Source organism: Dipodomys spectabilis, unplaced genomic scaffold, assembly GCF_019054845.1.
Source record: "Dipodomys spectabilis isolate Male_0828 unplaced genomic scaffold, ASM1905484v1 ptg000182l, whole genome shotgun sequence".
NCBI classification, from domain to species: Eukaryota; Metazoa; Chordata; class Mammalia; order Rodentia; family Heteromyidae; genus Dipodomys; species Dipodomys spectabilis.
In genome coordinates, this window is record NW_024870859.1 from 1,322,978 (window position 1) to 1,344,576 (window position 21,599).

A 21,599-nucleotide genomic window follows, 5' to 3' on the forward strand; every position below is an offset into this window, starting at 1 on the left:
CCTTTGTTTTCCCCCACCATCCCTTCCTTACCCACCTCCCCAATTCCTCCCACCCCCCACCCCTGAAGTTGTAAAGTTTGTTTTCAACATAGTCTCATTGTTATAATGGGTCAACCTGTATCCTTTTCAGCATTTTATTATTTCCCTTTCCCTCCCCAAATTAGAAAAATGCACATACAAGATGCAGGGCACCAGAATCAAACATAGTGACAAAAGGGGTTATACCAGATAAGCAGAAAAGGCCAAAAGCTATGTACATATGGCCATATAAGATGATGCTAAGTGAAATGAACCCCAAGATACGGACACAAGAAGTTTTTTCTTTGTTGCTCTTGTTTTTAATGTACTATGTAATTTTTTTTGTTTCTTTGGTAAAATCATTATTTTTAAAGTTGTTTAACTTAAATGTAGGTGTTTATGAAGACAAACATTTGTGGAGAACATTACTTTCTCTATAAATGAGCCCCTGACACTAGGAAGCTAAGGTCACAGTTTATATCAATATGATAAATATTCTTTGTTTTATTATATGGATTATGTTTGTGGCATTACAATAGTATTTTATGGGTAACTAAGTAACAATGCAATATGTTAAGAATTATCAAATCTACTTGATAGCTCTGTCAATTATGGAAAGAATAAAATTTGGAAAATGTTGATATAATTAACATGGTAAATTATGCTAATAGTCTGCTTTTTAAGCCTTGATAGAGTAAACCCTTATTTTCAGGTTAATGTGAGATATTATTTAGGTATTTTGGCTATTGTTTGAATAAGACAATGGTATGTCCCTGAAAATCAGCCTTCATATTTTAAGGGTCAGACATTTTCTCTGATATTAAGCTATATTCCAAATAACAGACTACCTTTTCTTAAATACAAACTGTTTTTATCTTCTCAGGCTCTTAACAAAACTAATGATGCTTTTCTCACCTTAACACTTCAGTCACTATCAATTTTGCTTAAGTAGTTTAACATGCTACCGTAAAGAGTCAAAAGCTAGCATAGGGGATTTCTGTGACAACACATATACTCAAGATTTGCATGTAGCTCATGTTTAAAATTGGTTCCAGCTTCACAAATGAGAACATATTAAACTGACGCAAGGATTTTCAAGTTTGGTTATAAAGTGAAGAAAAGGTCCTATTTCCTTTTCTTTTTTTCCTCTTGTTCCACTTGCTCTGTTTCTTGAAATTATCCCGCTGCCATTCTTTTGAGTTTTAAGTGAGTTTCACCACCACAACACATGCACCAGCTCTTCCAATGTTAACAGGAACTTCCTAAAACAAAAAAGAAGAAACACTGTGTGAAAGGCATTTTTAGCATACTATAGAATGTCAGAGTTTAAAAAGTCCTTCCTGTTTTTGTTCCAATTTTAACCTTACATAAAAATAAGAAAAACTGCACCCTGCAAAACACTGTATGATTGTCGAAATAATCTACTTTCATAATAACAGACTTACGTCTGAAGATCATGTGATCTCGGGACACTTCAAAGATTACAGCAAATAATACCCAAGAAGATTTTTGTGAGAAACCGAGAAAATGATGAATGACAAGAATTTGACATATGATACTACTGTTCTCTTATTACTCTTTCCAAATATCATACATGAAAATAGTGACAGACCCAAGAACATAATCTAGAGCTCTTAGTAAATGACCTAGAAATTTCCAATATATTCTTGGAATTTAATATTATACTGATAAATTATTAATAAATTGATTATTTTTACCTAAAATTCTGTTTACTAATTTTTTCCCTATTTCTGGTTAGTCCTGAGCAATGCTAAAGTTAAGGACCTACTTAAAGGGTAGAATTTGAGATGTTCTGAAGGGACAGACAGAACCCCTTTTGTCAACATCTTTGTGTACATAATAATTTATTAGCTGGTGCTGGTGGCATGTGCTTATCTATACTCACTAGTCAAGAGGCCAAGATCTGAGGATTATGGTCTGGATACAATCCAGGCAGAGAAATCCTGAGACTCTTATCTCCAATTAACTATTAAAAAACATGAACTAGAGAGGTGGCTCAAGTAGTATAGCTCTAATTATGGGTGAAAATAAAAAGACAAAGTGTGAGGTCTTGAATTCACACACCAGAACCATCGCAGACACACACAAAACAAGTTATCATACCTTATTATATTAACTCATAATTTTATTGACAAATCACCTATATATACAAATCTAAGCTTACCAGTAGGAAAAATATCTGAAAGGTCCTTTATTCATTCTTTAATTTCTTATTTTATACGTTCACAGAAAGATAAATAGCCCCTCTAAGAAAGTACACTGCACAATGTTCTATACAATGCCTAGAAAATAAATTCATATATTAGAAGTATTCAGTTTCCTAGCAGTTTAGAGATTAATTTGCCTCAGATAATTTCTGTGATCAACAGTGTTATTTTTGTAAAGAATGGGATGTGTGGATAAGTGGGTTTTCTTTTTGCTAAATTAGTTTTTGCCATGGTTCTTTCATATTTTAAAATATGCTACTGAAAAATCTCCCTAAAATCTATTACACATGCAGCAGTTTGGCATATATTAAGCACTCAGTGAATATCTGTTGATGAAAATGAAGGATCAAGTCAAGCTCTAAAGTGCTCACAAAAGTTCATGTTTTATGATCCACCTCAGAGGGTCCTCTTCAACAAATCACAGAAACAAGTGTGAGCATATCATTCAAAAATGTGCTCCAACACTTAGAGATTTGTACAATTCTTTCTGTATGTAAGTCTTCCTCATCTCATCCTACTCTCCACTCTTTCAATTGCCTTTAAGTAGTTTTACAAAGGAGCTGCCATTTGTCAAAGCACTTTATGAATACAATGAATACTGACCACTGTCACCCCATTCTTCACTCTTACCCATTTCTCTCAACCTATCCCTTTACTTACTTTCCTTAATTTTGCAGTATATATTGAATTTTTTATTGCATTTCCTCTTTCTCATTTGTCTACGCCTCTTTCCCTTGACCCCAACCTCCAGAAAGTAATTTTCTTTTAGCATCTTTAGGATATGCTTTCAGTGACCTTCTTTTTCAGTACCATCCTTTTTAGGTATTCTATATGATTCTCAGCTCTTTTGAGAATATTTAATTCTGGTATTTTTCTGCTCACTAAATTTTTGAATAACTGAAGAAGCTACGAGTATGGACATTCACAGTCTCTCAGCCAATAAAGGAATTAAATCACAGAAAGGAACATAGTTGTGCATTTCACAATTCACAATACCTACATAGGTAGTTTCCCAGAGAGAAGCTCTGGAACTATTGAATTAGATTAACTTCTTTTCTGTGAAGGAAATACTTCCATGAAGCCATAAGAATAATCCTCTTTCATATAGGTACTGAAGGATCCTGTTAATGGTCAACTACATTCCCTAGTAATTTTCTAAGGCATAAATAGAGCACATACATTCCTTTCACTAAAGGATATGGTTAAGACATGGTAAGGAACAATATACAATTAATACTAAAAATAAACATTAAAAAGTGAAATATACAAATATGAATATGTTGGTGAGTACCTCCTTCCATTCATCATTCTGAGCATCATATGACTCAACAGTGTTCAAATAAGTATGTCCATCATATCCTCCAACCACATATAATTTGTCTCCAAGTGGACATACGGCAACAGCATCTCGAGGCACACTCAGGGGCCTTACAGTTGACCAGGAATCTCTTTTTGGATCATATCTTAAGAGATTTAGGAAGGCAATTAGGAAAGAAAATCCAACAATCTTACAGTATAATATAATGTCAATAATAAAATATATACTTATTAGGGCAAACAACTAAAACCATTGTCAATGTAGGTTGAGTATGTGCATGACATAATTCAATGTGGCCACTAGAGGATGCTGAAAGCATACTTAAAAAAAGATTTTTTAACTACATTTTAGAACTCATTCTTGGAAATTTCACATATTCAGATCTCAACATCATTTTTTTAATGTATAAGTATAATATATCATATTATTCATATTAGTATCATTTAGTATAAACATTGATAAAGTTATATTTTTATTATTTGGCTATTAAAATTAGACCTGAGAAGCATGATTCTGTTTATATTATAATTCAAATTTTAAAGTGCTTGAGGTTTCCTTCTAAATTTAGTTTTCTAATTTTGATATTATTTTCTAATGGAATGAATAAAATTCTATCTTGTATTTTCCCGTCTGTGTTTTTATATATCTTTACAGGAGCCTAAGATTTTAATTACCCTATTTTGATCTGATCTATAAATAAGACTATATCGCATAATAACCTTACTTTTGTTAAATTGTTAATTTTGTTAAATTTTTTCTAATTTTTGTTAATACTAAAATTTTATAAATACTCAACATTTTCAGTAAATAGAATGATCAGTAATTCAATGAATAAAAACAAAATCCTCCCTAATATTTTTCCTGACTCTTGAGGTATGTTTGAAAAATTTGTAAAATTGAAATCTATAAACTGTTCCTGGAATGTTGCTCCATTAAAAAAATAAATTATCACAGAAATGGCACTGTGGCTCAAGTGGTAGTGTGCTAACCTTTAGCCAAAGAAGGTCAGGGAAAGTGCCCAGGCCCACAGTTCAAACCCCAGGACCAATAATATATATATATATATATATATATATATATATATATATATATATAAATAAAATAAAATAATAAACTATCTGCTTCTAAAAGTCCACTGAGGACCCAGGTACCAATGGCTCCTGACTGTAATACTAGCTACACAGGAGGCTGAGATCTGAAGCCCAGGGAAGAAAGTTCATGAGACTTTTATGGTTAATTAATCACCAAAAAGGCAGGAAGTGGAGCTGTGGCTCAAATAGTAGAGTACTAGCCTTGAGTATAAAAGATCAGGGACAGTACCCAGGCCTAAGTTCAAGCCCTAAGACCAGCACACACACACACACACACACACACACACACACACACACACACACACACACACACACACACACACACACACACTCACACACACACACGCACAGAGTACATTGAGGAAGACTGATTTCACACAAGCACACACATAACAAATTCACTTATCAGTTTCTAATTTATTTTAGTTCTATAACCTGTCATTTTTTACTTTATCTTTGTAAACATATTCTAAATAATTTCCTCTCAACTTCCATACATATTTGACCTCATGCTCAAAAATATTTTAATGCTATCTAAAAAGTCACAAGGACAAACTCAATATCTATTAAATATAACAGTCATGTAGTAGATCATCTTGAGTTTATGTTACAAAACACAGAGTCAGAAAATTCATAATTGCATGTTCTAACCAAGCTGTATCTTCCAAACATCAGTTATTGTTAAGCAAAGCTGCACTCAGTAACAGTCCCCATGTGGAAGTGTATGAATAGAGAAGCAGAACTCATTTGCATCCAACCACTAAACATTTGTCTGCATTTGAATGTCACTTACTGCTCAGAATCATATTGTCAGTATATTGGTTGATTAACTAGAGGAACTGAGGAAATGTTGGTTCATTATAGAAAGCCCATGGATTGGGAGAAGCTCTTCACTAGCCATACAACGGACAAGGGTCTCATATCTAAATATACCTAGAACTCAAAAAATTAAATCCCCCAACAACAAATCCTCAAAAAAACAACTGCCCAATAAATAAGTGGACTAAAGACTTACAGAGAAACTTCTCTGAAGAGGAAAGAAGGATGCCAATAGACACATGAAGAAATGTTCAACCTCTCTAGCCATAAAAGAAATGCAAATCAAAACAACATTGAGATACCACCTCAACCCAGTTAGAATGGCTATAATCAAAAACTCTAATAACAGCAGCTACTGGAGGGGATGTGGACAGAAAGAGACCCTACTGCATTGTTGGTGGGAGGGTAAACTTGTTCAACCATTTTGGAAAGTAGTATGGAGGTTCCTCAAAAGACTCCACATAGAGCTCCCCTATGACCTAGCAATCCCACTTTTGGGCATTTACTGGAATTATCACAATCAAAACCATACTAAAGCTACCAGCATGACTATGTTTATTGCAGCATTATTTACCATAGCTAAGATATGGAACCAAAACAGATTCTCCTCAGAAGATGAATGGATCGAGAAAATGTGGTATAAATACACAAATACACAATGGAATTCTATGCCTCCATCAGAAAGAATGACATTGCCCCATTTGTTAGGAAATGGAAAGACTTGGAAAAAATTCTATTAAGTGAAGTAAGCCAGGCCCAAAGAAACATAGGTCCCATGGTTTCCCTTATTTGCAATAACTAGTATATGTCTGAGACAAGCAGAAAGGCTCAGATAAGTTGATGTTAAGCGAAATGAACCCCAAGATAAAGACTCAAATGGTTTTTCTTTCTTGCTATTGTTTCTAACATATTTATAAGATGATTTCTTTGTTGCTTTGTGTGTCCCTCCTACACAATATAACCCGTTTTCACTGTATTTGATGTTGGTATAATTTGTGGAGGGGAAGGGAAATAAATTGTTTAAATAGGGATACAGGTGGACCTATTGCAACAATGAGATGTACAAGATGTTATGTGGAAAAATGAACTTTACAACTTTGGCATGGGGAAGGGGTGAAAGGGGAAGGGGGGCGGAGGCAGCCTTAGGAGGGGAGGTGGGGGGGAGGTGGGAAGGGATGTTAACAGGAAACAAAGGAGGAGGCTACAATGCTTGATAAGAAATGTACTCATTATCTTGCCCATATAATTGTAACCCCTCTGTACAATATTTTCACAAGAAAAAAAAGATAATGATGGCAATATAGTTTACCATCTTTAAAGACATGCAGTGATAACTATAAAAGCAAAACTAGCCATTCCATCATATTGAAGTTAAAACAATGTCCCTTTTCTCCATTTTTCCTTCTTTTCTATCTCCTATTACTATTGATATAAGTACATATATTCTTGTAAAAGTAAAATTCAAACTGAGAACAGGAGAATTAGTCAGGGACTTATAGTCCCACTTAAGAAGAATTAGGTATAATTTACTTGAAATTCTAAATTCAATTTGCTTTATTAGCATTATAGAAATAACAGTCTCTGACCCAAACAATATGGAGGTTTTAGAATCTTTTGAGTTAAATGTTTATCTGATACAATTGAATAAGAGACTCCAATGGTATCGGGTAGAACAACAGTGTTTAAGCAAACAAGTGTTGAAAATCCATTCAAGAAAAGAAATGATGATATCTAATTCCATAATTTGTCCATCTGTGACTGACTTCCTACTGAAACAGCTGTATCATAATTGCATGTGAAGAAGCCAACTTATAGAATAGTTTTTTATGATTCTATGATAATAGAATGAGGAATTGCACAATAGTAAAAAGAGTTATTTGTTCTAATACAAATGGTTTCATTTTACCATGTAGCATTGAGATCTGCATACTAGACATCAATGATTCTCTATGACTGTGTTTTATTTCCTTTATATATTACATCTTTTAATTTCTATTAAGATTTTTTCAGCATTCTGTTCTCTATGTTTACTTCAAATACTCTTTTGAATTAATTTTAACATCTTAGAGCTACTTTATTAACCCATAAGTCAAATAAAATAATATACTTCTTTCCATTTTGTATTAGTACAAAATTCTGAAAATTATACTTCATTAGTACAATGTTTAAAATAAACATGACAGGGAAGTAATGGATAGTGACAGCCATAAAACTTATACTAATTTTAAAGGACCATTAACACAAACAACTGCAACTTTATAATACTGAGAGAAACACTACTTGGCACTAACTTCTGAGATTTAGTATATAGTGGACAGTTTGCTAAGTGCATCACATATTTTTTAACCCCATAACCTATGAGATTAGATTATTCTTTTCCCATTTTTAGATAAGGGAACTGCTTTTATGTTGTACCGCATACTATGAACTTTTCCACAAAAGCAAATAGGAAATAGGCTAATATATTTCTACTGGCATAGGGCAATGCTTCTTTAAGTTGATGTAGATTAGAGATATGTAGACAACTAGAACAAGTGATGAGTGAGCTAAAGAACCGAATAGACTCAGAAACAACTGGGCTCAGACTTACATGGATATTTAAAGATTTAAAAGTAGTCATTGTATGAGGACACACACACACACACACACACACACACACACACACACACACACCATTTAAAGGAAAAACCTAAAAAAAGCTTGAAGATTTTATGTTGAGCTGATCCCAGATAGAGAGCATGACTTGCTAATTAATGAGGACATTCTTGCACATGAACCCAATCTAATGTTATAAGAGAAGGGTCTGTCTTCCATATGTCCACTTTCAACAAAAGATCACAGGTATACAATGAAACAGAAAAAAAATACAAACAAGGCCTATTCAAAAAAATTCATCTCCAGAAATTGTTCTGTAAAGACACAAAGACAGGATACTAAAATACTTGCCAGAACAGTTAAAAAAGTAATGTTACCCTCTAAGTTTTCCCTCTATGACTGCAAAGAAGAGTCTGTTCTTCCAAAATTTCTATTCAAGATGATTCTGTAAGTTTCAGCCAGGACAATTAAGCAATAAAGAGAAATAAAGAAAATCCAAATTGAGTAGGAAGAAACTGAAGGTACTGATAAATAGAAACATGTCTTTAATTTATTGTTTATTGGACTCAATGTTCTAAGTAGAAAAATACTACAAAATGTGATCAGGAGTTCAGTGCAATTCCTATCAAAACATCAGTGACAGTTTTTATGGCAAAAATGTGAATATCCATCATCACTCCATAAGGAATACCAAAAGTATCAAAGTTTGCTCCGTTACTATTATTTTATTGTGTATGTACATTTTGTCTATCTTAAATGGGAATGTGAATGGAAAAATAATAAAAATTTATAGAGCCATAAGACCCTTGTTTTAACCAACTTGCCACACCATTCATCAAAATTAATATCCCACATTCCAAGAACTTATTTTAGGAAAGTAGTTATTTATTCCAATAGTCATTGTTCAGAAAATCATCAATAAGTTTATGAGGGAGTTTTGTGTATTTTATGTTAATGATTTTTCAAACTGCATTTAGCTTTGAGTCTGGTAAATTGACTGAAATAGCAGCATAAACTTTCCTTATTCTTTAATACTCCTGACTCATTATTCTATAATGCGACTACTTTATAAAGTTTTATAGTGAACTTAAATTCTTACTGTATATGTGTACCAGTCCTGGGGCTGGAGCTTAGGCTCTGAGCAATGTCCCAGTCCTGGGGTTTGAACTCAGACTCTGGGCATTGTCCCTGAGTTTTATTGCTCAAAGCTAGCACTTGCACCACAGCTCCATTTCTGTATTAGTGCTTTATAAGTGCAGCTCGTTCAAACTGTGATTCTCAGAACTCAGCCTCCTGAGTAGCTAATAGGTGTGAGCAATAGGCACTCAGCTAAGATTTTAAAAAAGTATTTTGATTAAGATTAAATATAAAAGATTAACAATTATTTGGAAGATTAGCATAAACTTTCCTTATTTTTAATCTTTTTGACTCATTATAATATGACCATTACAAAGACACATTTTTTTAAGTTTTATACTGAATTTAAATTCATAGGGATTTAAAAAATATTTTGGACTCAGTAAATATAAAAGATTAACAGTTATTTGGAAGATCACCTTGGAGGATTTTCAAGAGCTTGCTCATTTCTAAAGAACCCACTGGTCACATGCACACATAAGTAGAAGAAGTTTACCTTTCGACACAAGCAGAAAGCCTGGAGCAACGGTTAGAAGCAGGAGCATCATGGCCCCCTACAACATACAAGTATCCATTGTATGTTGCAACTCCCACACCTCCACGTCTTTTGGACATTGGAGCACACAGACTCCACTTGTTAGTGTGTGGATCATAGGATTCCATTGATTTCAGGCAAGAGCTTCCATCACGTCCACCAATAGCATACAATCTAAAAAATAAAAAATAAAAAAATAAAAAAACAAAACAGAATTGCAGAAGTTGCTTTAGTAATTTTTTTAATAGGACTTTTATCCAGACCAGCCTAGATTTCCATCTTCCTATTTATGCCTCCTGTGTAGCTGGGATGTCAGTTTATTGGTTGTGATAACTATTTGCCTAGGGTTGGCTTCAACCAGTGATCTTTCCAATCTGGAATATCTTGCATTACAGTTATAAGCCACGATGTCCATCTGAGTTTTTGACAATTCTGATGTACTGTATATGTACTATTACTTCATTATCTTGCAATGCGTGGTTTGCGTTTGCAAAAAGACCTATCTTGGGCAACTGTTAAGGTCTAGCCTACTCCCAAAGGTATATTATCTCTGTTCAAGTAATTTTGAAATAATATAGCAAACTATACCATAAGAAATTTGCAAAGAAAAAAAGTAGGTGAACTTAAAACTGTTGTTAGAATGGTCTTAAAGATGTTTTCCAGCAGTCTAAAAACCTAATATCAGAATCCTATCATAAGCTACTGCATTTAGTAGAAATTATTTACCACTATAATGATAAAAATTTAATAGGCAAGTAAGGTAAAACATAAAACATGGAATCTAGATTAATTGCCTATTCATTGTAGATGATGGTTGCTGAAGCAATTGACCTCATTCATATCAGACTAGATAGTACTGGATTTAGGCACACTTTAAGTTCTAAGAGATTATATATCTTCCAAACTATAAACAATTCCTATTTCTTCCTGAGCAAGGTTCCAAAATTCATATATGTTGAAATTTCTATTGGACTCACTTATATGAAACATTGGCTTTATGCAAAGGCCATACAGATTCACAACTCCAGTGACCCATTATATTGTCTGAAATGCTTAGCTTGCAAGCAAGCCCCCTTCTATATGTTAGTTAACTTCCAGGGTTCCTCTGTGAAAAAGTACATATAAATTGATAACAAGTTTAGCTAGTGGCAACCTCTGACATCATCTAGTTTTGTATATTAGACTACCCTCGCAGAGAAGGAATAAAGAAGAGGTGAATATTGAGAAAGGCCTAATAAAGTGAGTTTCTATAGCTTACAGACTTAGAACACTCACACTCAGGAGACTGCTGAATAAAAAGACTTACCTTGTTACACAGATAGATAAATATTTTGATAACCAAAGAATCAATAATGTAAAAGGGGTAGCTCCTCGAGAGCAAAATTGAAACTGCCTGCCTACAAAAGTACTGCTCAAATTCAATTTGCGTACATATTTCCTGAGATCTTGTTCAAGTACATTCTGTTTCAGGTCTGTAGTAGGGCTAAGATCCAGTACTTCTAAAGAGATCTCAGGGAATCCTGGTACTACAAACTACACTGAACAGCAATGGTCTCCAGTTAATAGAATGTTTATTTTACACAAGTAATGACCATAATAATAAACACATTCCAACGAAGAGATTTCACATTTGATAACAAAGAGATCTCAGTCATTTGGAATGCATGGTAATTTATGGATTATGACACACGATGTAGGAGTGAACAGCATGTATATTTGGACTTACTTGTTGCCTAATGCAACAACTCCAACTGTGCTTCTAGGAATTGACATACTGGCCACATAGTTCCACTGGCATCCTTCAGGGTCCCACCTTTCTACAGTATTTAGATAACTCCATCCATCATGACCACCAACAGCATACATTGGTCCTTCAAGTATGGCCACACCTAAATGATAAAAATAGCATGAGGCTCACCTATAACATATCTTATTTAATTTTACAAGCAATTGAATGCTCAAAAGTTGCTTCTTAAATGAGTTTGCCATATATGGACAAGTTGATTATTCTCTATGAAGTAATTATGATTTTCTCACCATAGATATTTTTAACCATAGCTATGACTCAGGAGAGGGCATACTCTTGCAATACTAAAGTCAACATAAGTAAGTAGTGGAATGCACTACATTTAAAAGAAAAATGAATGAATAAATAAATAAATGTAGCCTAGAGAAAACACCCTCAGTTGTACTTTTATGTTTCTTGATAATATATCTAAACCTATCTTTGCTATCTTTCTTAAAAACTGATGGAAGGGCTATAACTGAAGAGTTTCTAAATTAGCTTTGTTTGCTTAAAGCTTTTCAGCATTTTTAAGAGTTTTTGTAAGATGTCCATAATGTGCAACTAAGTTTTGTGTTTTTAAAGGCTATATTCAACATTCTGGAGAAATGGAAAAATATCAAGTTCTTACCTAAACCATGCCTATGTGTAGACATGGGTGGCATCACCATCCAGACTTTGATAGCTGGATTAAAACAATCCACAGTATTCAATGTTTTGAAACGATCTCTTCCTCCCACAACATAAAGCTTTTTATTAATAACCGCAACTCCAAATTGAAGCCTACGCCCATTCATGGTGCCAACATGCAGCCAATTGTTGGTCCTGAGGTCATATTTTTCAATTGTAGTAGTACCTGTTAGAGGGATAGTGAATAGAAGAAAAAAATCACTTAAGGTAAAATTTCAAACTGACCTCACATAGGTTTTAAATCTAATTAACAGCCAGAATTCACTAATTAGGTCAGGTGATACTACAACCTGACAGATAAGTTGAAGGACAAAATGTTTACCACTGCTGGATAAAAATGAAGGACACAGAGAAAAATTGTTTAATATATAAATGTTAAACCATCATAATGACTTCTTTAGCTGTATTGTGCTATTACTTATACTAACAAAGACAAGTGTCAAATAAACCATTTACAAGATCTTTCCAAAGTAACAAGTGTCAAGCATTGTTTGTGTGTATGTAATTTGATCCAGTATTGAATACTTGCACATATTTTACAGTTTTAATTACATATGACCATTTAATATATTATGTGTTTTTTTTTAGTTTGGGGTATACATCTATATATGTAGGCAAATGTGTGTATGTGCATGTTTGTGAAAGTGTGTGTATTGATTTAAGACAGATGACTGAAGAATGAGGAATGAAAATTCCTTTGAAACATGCCTTTGCTATAATTGCCCACAGTGTTCCATGGTAGTAATTGTGACTAAGAGTATAAAATTCTGAGGCCTTACTTTCTAATTTAATTCAATCTCATTTTATGTTCAATTACTGGAATACCATGATAACTTTCATAGTATACTGTCACTGGTGCCATTGTAAATTATTGCTACTGTACTAACACATTATCAAAATTTTTGGTGATTTTAACCATCATTTTATTCTACTTAACATGTAGTTAATGTTTCTAATTAGAAAATTGGCATGTCAGTGCTGAAATATCAATTGATATTCATAAAACACTTGCTGAAAGATCAAAGATGATACTCTACCTCACCTAATACCCGTATATATTTGAATTTAAACAAAATTTATTATCTAATTATTTTTATTTCACATTATTACTAACTGCATTATTATTTATATCTAAACATATTATTGTTGTTATCCCATTGCCAGAGGAATTTTTATCCTAGTTACTATCAGTAAGAGTTCTATTTTTTTGTCAATTGTGGGGCCTGGGTGCAGTACCTGCACTGTTTTATTCAAGACTAGTGTTCTACCACTTTAAGCCAGAGCTCTACTCCTGATTTTTAAGTGGTTAATTGGAGATAAGAGTCACATGGCCTTTACTCCCTGGGCTGGATTCAAACCACAATCCTCAGCTACTACTGAGTAGCTATGATTACAGGCATGATCACCAGCACCTGCCTTAAGATTTCTATTTTATTTGATTATACTTAACCTGAAATTAAAAAAAAAGCTCTATGATGATCAAATATATTGTTCCTTGACATAAACTTTGTTTTATTAATAAGTTTTTTTATTGTGAAAATACCATACAGAGGGGTTACAATTACATGAACAAGATAATGAGTACATTTCTTATCAAGCATTGTTGCCTCCTCCTTTTGTTTCCCCTTACCATCCCTGCCCTCATCAAAGTTGTGGAGGGGAAGAGAAAAAACAAATAAATTGTTTAAATAAACTTTTAATTCTCTTCATCTCTCTTGACTTTGAATAAACCAAGGTCTACTCTGATCTTTCCTCACACCCACACTATTTAATCTGACTAGGAAGAAAGCTCTTCATACTTGTATCACTTTATATTCATGTTCATAGCCTGCAAACTGTTAGTGGTATCATGTGATCTTTGTTGTCTCTATAGTACATTCAAGCACAAATTGTCACTTCCATAGCCAATGCTGCTAATCTGTTTTCTTTAAAGCCAGTTTTGCACAGCAGGGACCCTTCTGACAAATAACTAATGTTATCAATAAGAAAAAAGTTACTCACACCTACAATTTACCTAAGACAGTTTCAGGAAGAATCAGGGAATTCCACTACAATTTCAAAAAGCCAATCACAGGGCTAAACAAGTCTTTTCACCTATTCATTCAGTGAAAAATTTGTCAAGAAAAAGTTAATCCATTTGTAATAAGGTAAATAAAGTTAATATCTGAAGAATATGCCCTGGCCATTACATGGATTAATAAAGAAAAATTTAAACAATATATTCTAGATTTATAGCTGATTATTAAGTTTGTCCTGCTTCAAATTTGTCTCACAATATAATATCTTTTTAACAGTAAAGATACTGTTGAAGCTGAAATATGCAAAAATGCACATCGACCCTCATTCCATGAGCTTTCTGCAAGTTTCCCTGAAGGTTTTTTCTATCTTTCCATTTCCCCAATCCCAGTTTACCAAAGCATTCTTCCTATCTGCTACTTCTTAACATATACTTCTGTTTCTGCCAATTGAAATTATCAAAGAACCAATTTAGATGAGAAAATAAAAGCAAGGCTACACTAATTATTAAGATGATACAGATATTAATGGTAACATAAGTAATCAGGAAATTGTACGTACTACATGAATTATCTATATGTACAGAAAGTTTACCCTACATATTAAATTTTGTTTAAGTTCAAATATATTATCTACAGGTCTTAGGTGAGGTGGACTATCATCTTTGGTCTTTCAGCAATTGATATTATATGAATATCATATTTCATCACTTATGTATCAATTGTCTAAATAGAAACATATTAACTATATGTTAAGTAAAACATAATGATGGTTAAAATCAACAAAAATTTGTGATGATGTGTTAGGACAGTAGTGATAATTTACAATGGTACCAGTGACAGTATACTATGGAACTTATCATGGTAGTCCAGTAACTGAGCAGATATCTACAAGATGTGGACATCTTCCTTATAACAGGTTTATTCTAGGTTTGTAATTTACAAAACAACATTCTTAAACATTTTTATTGAAAAGATGAGCATGTTCACTCCTAGATCTGTATTCTTCAATTCTAATGACTACCTTAGCCCTTTTCCCCATCCCCACCAACTGTCTAACTAATCAATAAATGTAAAATCTCTAGTTGGCTGACTAAGATAACTCTACCTTTATTGGAAAAACATAAACTAGATCATTACTGATTATTTTTTGGTGCATCAGTACTAGGGCTTGAATTCAAAGCCTGGGTGCAGTCTTTGAGCTTCTTTTGCTCAAGGTTAGCACTTTGACTCTTGAGCCATAGCTCAATTTCTGGAATTTTTTTGGTAGTCTCATGGACTTTTCTACCCATGCTAGCTTTGCCTGGGATCCTCAGATCTCAACATCCTGAATAGCTAGAATTACAGGCGTGAGCCACTGTCACCCAGCATGATATTTATTTTTAAATGATTTTTCCTGTGTAAATGAACTTTCTCTGCATAGAATATTAAGAATACTGTTTCTTACTTCATTCTAAACCCCTACAAGATCTTTATGTATGAATATTGCAAAAATGAACAAAATCCACCAAGCAGCATCATTACTAGGAACACTATCGTTCCTGCAATTGTCTGTACCTTTGATATAGTAATTTCCTTCACCATTTTTAAAATGACCATATAGGAATTATATTTCCCTTCCATTTGTTCTTTGCAATGTGCTCCAAATCAACTACTGTTAATAAATAAAAATTACTGAATACTTTGTGTGTATAAGTTATCTAAAAGTTACCATCTGACAGTTAAATTTTAACTTAATTCAAGCTTAGAACTTTCTAGTGAATCATTTAGGGGCATTGTTAGAGTTAGTGCTAGCCATTTGTGCAATATCTATATTTAACAACTAAATCTGAGTTTATTGTATGAGTCAGAAAGGAAATTAAATTCTGATGAAGTACTTTATTTCCTAAGCATCAAAGGTGAAAGTTCAAACAATTTCTTAAAAGAAAAAGACAACAAAAACAACAACAAAAAAAAAAACCACTAACAAACCAATTCTAAAAAAAAGTAATCTGGGCGCTGGTGCGTGAGGCTTGTAATCTGAGCTACTCAAGGAGCTGAGATTTAAAGCCAGTCCAGGCAGAAAACTCCCCATTAAACTCCTGTCTCCAATTAACCACTCAAAAACTGGAAGTGTCACTGTGGCTCAAAGTGGTAGAGTACTAGCCTTGAGCAAAAGAGCTCAGGGACAGTGCCTAGGACCTGAGTTCAAGCCCCACAACTGAGAAAAATTAAAAATAAAGAAAAAGTATATGCATAGAATTTTTTTAGTTTTGTGAAAATGTGAAATGGTATGTATCCTCAATATCATATTGATTTATATAAGTAAATGCTACTTTTTCCTTTTCATCATGTAGATTTTTATTTTTTAAATATTCTTTTCTGTTGTTGTTGATCCTGAGTGCAGTGTTCATCCTGGGTGGTATGTTTATTTTTTTCTCGCTTGAACTCAGGGCCTGGTGCTGTCCCTGAGCATTTTTGCTGAAGGCTAGCACTAAATCTACCACTTACAACACAGCTTCACTTTCAGCTTATGGATAATACTTTGGAGATTAGAGTCTAAGTCCTGCTGGGGCTGGCTGCAAACTGTGATACTCAGACCTCAACCTCCTAAATAGCTAGGATTACATGCATGAGTCATCAGCATCCAACTCACCCTAGGTTTTCAACCACATCAAAGGTAGTTCGTATCATTTCTCCTTGTTATTTTTCTGCAACAGTAGTAGTATAGGATAAAAGCACAGATTTTAGGCAAGAACTCAATTTCCACCATTTCTAGATGTTTTTATTTGGGTTAACTAATTTAAGATGTACCTCTCATAGCATTATGGTGAAAATTAGAAAATATGTATTTGAAATTCCAGTCAGGGATTAAGTACTCAAAATTTGACAGTTTTTATGGTCAGCAAATTCCCAGAAAGCAATTTACCAGTGTCTCTATATAGTAGGAACTCAAAGGCTCTCTAGTGATGGACTCCACATTAAATTGTTGTACATGACCTGACATTATTTCACAGGCCTTACATGGCCTGTGGGTAGGATGTTTCCCACCCTTCTGTAACAATAACATAAATTTTAAGTCTGGAAAATGACAAAAATAGAAATGAACACATTAGAAAACCAAATAAACACAAAGCTTCCAAAACTCAATTGTACATTACACCTAAAAATACATCAGAAACTATGGCCTGGAGATGTGGCTCAGGGATAAAGGATTTGTCTAGCATGTGCAAGCTGCTGATTTTGATACTAGACACTATAAAACAAAAAAAAGATGCAAAATAAATGTACTTTGATTTTGTAGTTAGTATCTTTGAATGTAAATACCAAACATAGGAACATACTAATACACTACCAGTATTCATTTTATTCAACACAGTGCAGTAAAACATCACGTCTGGAGACTTGAAATTAGAGGACTTCATTGTATTTGTAAATTTTTGAGGTAGTACTACAAGTTTAAAAATCACTGCATTTGCACAATCTTTTTATCGGTCCTGTGGTTAGAAACTATCTTTTGGAAACTATATTGAAGAATTTCTTCACAAAGTAATAAAACTGAGGGATAGGTTGGATTGTAAGAGGTGATAAGAGTTAGCTCTCTCACAAAACTGGCTTATTTACTATGAGAACATGCTGTGATAAAGCAAAGAGTGGTGGAGGGAAAGAAGATAAAAAGAGCAGTAGAGGAAGTGAATGTTATCAAAATGTGCTACATGATTGTGAATATTATAATGAAATCATTACAGTTTGTAGTCAATAAAAATAGAAAAAATATATAGTTGCCCCTTTGTGTTTTTCTTTTCTACATACACCTGTGGCTCTTCTTTTCCAGTTTTCTGCCTTCAAATTTTCCATCATCAAATTATTATACAAGAGGATTACACTTTAATATGCCCATTAATGTCTACAGGATATCTCAATCAGTCATGTCTTCCATAATTCTCTTCCTTTCCACTTACCATTTCCCTAACCAGTCACCTCAATTTTCCCACTTCCTTTTTCATATGTATATATTGAGTATTATGACTATATGCATCTACTGTTTCCTTTTCCACTCATCAGCCCACTCCCTGGCTAGTTCCCTCATTTAATACATATTTGAACCTCTTGATGATATTCATTTGGTTAAACTATTGATTTTTCCTTTTTACCTTTCATTGCATCCATGCCCCCTAAAGCATAAAGTGCACCCACGGTTGATTTTCTAGGTTTTGTTCGAGGGCTTTGCATCAAGGGTCTTCTCTCAGGCAAAAGATGATACTTCATAGCTTCCATTAGGAGCTTCTGGCAGGCAAGGTTACCAGTAAACATGGAACTGTTTTCAAGATCTGCAAGCAACTGAGAAAAAATCATGCCATCCATTTATATCAAGAACCCACCACTTGAAAACAAATCCAAGAGACTAGTTGTGTCTGCCCAAAGAAAGCAGCTCCTTGTCTACTGCACATAGCTCATTCAAGCAGTGAACTTTTGGAGGATTGGAGGCAGTATAGTGGTAGTGGGCATGCAAACAGGCTTTGTTAAAATAGTCTCACCCAGAGGAGATGGCATCACTTCTATGGAACATTCTGAAAGTACATACTTTGAATCAGGTAAGGAAATACATGTTTTGTTTTCTAGCCAGCCAAGATCTCATCAAAAGTAAATGGTAAAAATCATTATCTGGCATAAAATAATATCATAATGCACTGATGAAAGTTGACAAAGTATTTTTTGTCCTGAGATGAGGTAGAAAGAAGTAAAGAGGATGTTTCAGAATATTGTCAAGGGGCATCTGAGATCTGGTTTCCTCCTGGTTTGGGTTCCACAGTATCACAGGACATGGAGCAAGTTTGTCAGAGTGGTAGTATAAATGTCACCCTATAAAACCTCTCTGAGGTTTCTTACTCTACACCATCATCTTCAGATGGTTTATCACACCACCTATAATCACTGATGGATTTACTGATGGCCTGATGAAACCCTAGGGAATTATTTATTGTCTCTGTGGTTGGAAATAGGTTTGAAGACTAAGATATAAAATACTTTCATTTTTCATTTGCTTACATTCATTATGCAGGTGATTTCATTGGTACATTTCCATGTATGTTTACAGCATGTTCCAATCAATCTTATTTCCTTTTCCTCCTATGCAATTTCTCTTTTCAGAAAACAATTTCAACAGGTTTATTTTTTATAGTTGTAAATAATCCATTTTGATATTACTTAACTTGCTTCATCCACCTTGTTAGCTTAATATTTAACTGCTTTGTAGAAATATTTATCACCATGCTCTTGTCATAGTTCATTTCCAAAAATTAGTTTAAGTTTTAAATTGATTTTTAAAGTCTACACTTGCATGTCAATGCCAATCAAATACATCCTCAAGAAAAGATCATAACCTGAAAGCCAGGAAAAAACCATTCTCATAGGTAAAAAGACAAAAGTACCATTGGTTGGGTGTGTGAGTTGCAAATTCAAGCCACTCATGGGAGCCCATGATTGTAACTCTAGCTATGTGAGAGGTGGAGATTAGCTCATGATTAGAAACTGAAAAGTTCACAAGAGCATATGTCAGCCAATAAAAAGAAGCTAGATGTGATTGTGCATGTTTGTTATCCCAGCTATGCAGGAAGTATAGAGGGATCATGGTCCAAGCAGGCTTAGGCAAAAAAGGAGGACCCTGTTTGAAGACAAACTAAAGTAAAATGGTCTGGGAGCATGGCTCCAATGTAGAGCACCTGACTAGCAAGCATGAGACTCTTGAGTTTAAATCTCATTACCATAAAAAAAAAACAAGAAAACAGACCTTCCAAAGAATAACTGCTGCAAGAATATCAAATAAATAAGTGAGTGTAAATGTGAGGATTTCCAAAACATTATATCAATTTATCTCAAATTTGGGGTTGCATAAAAATTATCTAGTGTACTTGTTAAAACATACTCCTCAGCCTGAGTTGCAGACATTGCTTAAGTGCATCTGAATCAGGGCCTGAGAAATTATATTCTTAACAATCCTTCAAGTGATGTCATGCTGCTGCCTCATACATACCTTGTCTCAGAGAACAGATATGTCACTTAGACTCTCTTGCAAGTACCACAACATGTACAAGTTTACAGTATATAAAATCCCTGTATATTCTGAAGCTCATCTATGAATTCTAGGTTTAGAATCTTGGGTTTAAAATTACATAGGCCTGTAATTCTTTTAGGATAACTATTGTCACAGCTCTGGATGGGTTTGCTGTCTCCAGTATGGCAGTCCACATTATACTACTGCATAAGTGCAGAGTAAAGGTAAATCTAGGGTTTCATAGGATGCATTGGACAGCTGAATAAGTACATAGGTAGAGCTTTAATTTCTATGACCCAGATAAAGTTCCATACCTGCGGCCGGAGTAGTGGCAGTCTGATATAAGAAAGGAGCATCGCCAGGTCTTGTTGCCTAGTCTGAGTATCGTGGCCTACCCACTGCATCAGAGCATGTAAAATGGTTTCTTCATCAGGCACATTAATATCATCACTGCATAGAAGTTTTGAAATTTCATTAGCTGAAAGCAGGAGGAATTCTTGATTCTTAATCACCTCAGTGAAATTGTCCTAGGGAAGAAAGACCAACTATTGAAACTTTGCACTTTAAAACTTTTTAGCAATTTGTTTTTTCCCTGGGATACAAGTGGACCCATTGCAACAATATACAAGACGTTATGTGGAAAAAACGAACTTTACAACTTTGGCTGGGAGGACGGTATGGGAGGGCATGGATGGTAAGGGGAAACAAAGGAGGAGGCAATAATGCTTGATAAGAAATGTATTCATTACCTTGCTCATGTCATTGTAACCCCTATATATGGTATTTTCACAATAAAAAACTTATTAATTAAAAAACTTTTTATCAAAAGAAGCCTACGAGAATATCACTTTGTCAAACTTCTAAAAAGTCACAAAGATGGATATGTGAATTTATATACTCAATAGTTGCTTTGGGCTGCCCATGACTAGTGTATAAAAGACTTCCAAACTGAGAAGCCAAATGTGTCCACTAGGAAATGTTTATGAAATACAAGGAATACCCTTAAGAACTACAGTGACTGAATCAATAAATATTAAATGCATATGGACAATATATTCTTCCACATTGTATAAATTATTGATTATATTTGGTACAGTAGAATGTCATGTGCTGTTAGAATGTCATATCTAATAGCAGGGCTTTTTCTTCCCGCTCTTTCTTATGACAGCAACTTCAGACTCCAGCACTATCTAAACTATTTTTGAGTCAAAAGCCTTAAAAGAACGGCTGAGCATTTTTAAGATGGAATATTTTGAAGGACTGGAAAAGTTAACTTTGGCTCCACATTTGACAAAGCAACTAGACTTATTAAAAGAAAAAATAGATATTAATACTA

General features: G+C 33.9%; 1 protein-coding gene across 1 annotated transcript in view; it reads right to left on the reverse strand.

Moving 5' to 3' along the window:
- Window positions 1-700: 700 nt before the first annotated feature.
- Klhl4 (kelch like family member 4) overlaps window positions 701-21,599 on the reverse strand; it is a 65,546-nt gene continuing 44,647 nt past the window's right edge. Inside the window, exons 6-12 of the mRNA XM_042695281.1 lie at window positions 20,578-20,790; window positions 18,363-18,549; window positions 12,156-12,380; window positions 11,468-11,630; window positions 9,703-9,915; window positions 3,538-3,709; window positions 701-1,280 (exon numbers count right to left, since the gene is read on the reverse strand). Of these exons, the coding sequence (XP_042551215.1) occupies window positions 1,221-1,280; window positions 3,538-3,709; window positions 9,703-9,915; window positions 11,468-11,630; window positions 12,156-12,380; window positions 18,363-18,549; window positions 20,578-20,790 (1,233 nt within the window). The 3' untranslated portion in view covers window positions 701-1,220. The remainder of the gene's footprint in view (window positions 1,281-3,537; window positions 3,710-9,702; window positions 9,916-11,467; window positions 11,631-12,155; window positions 12,381-18,362; window positions 18,550-20,577; window positions 20,791-21,599) is intronic.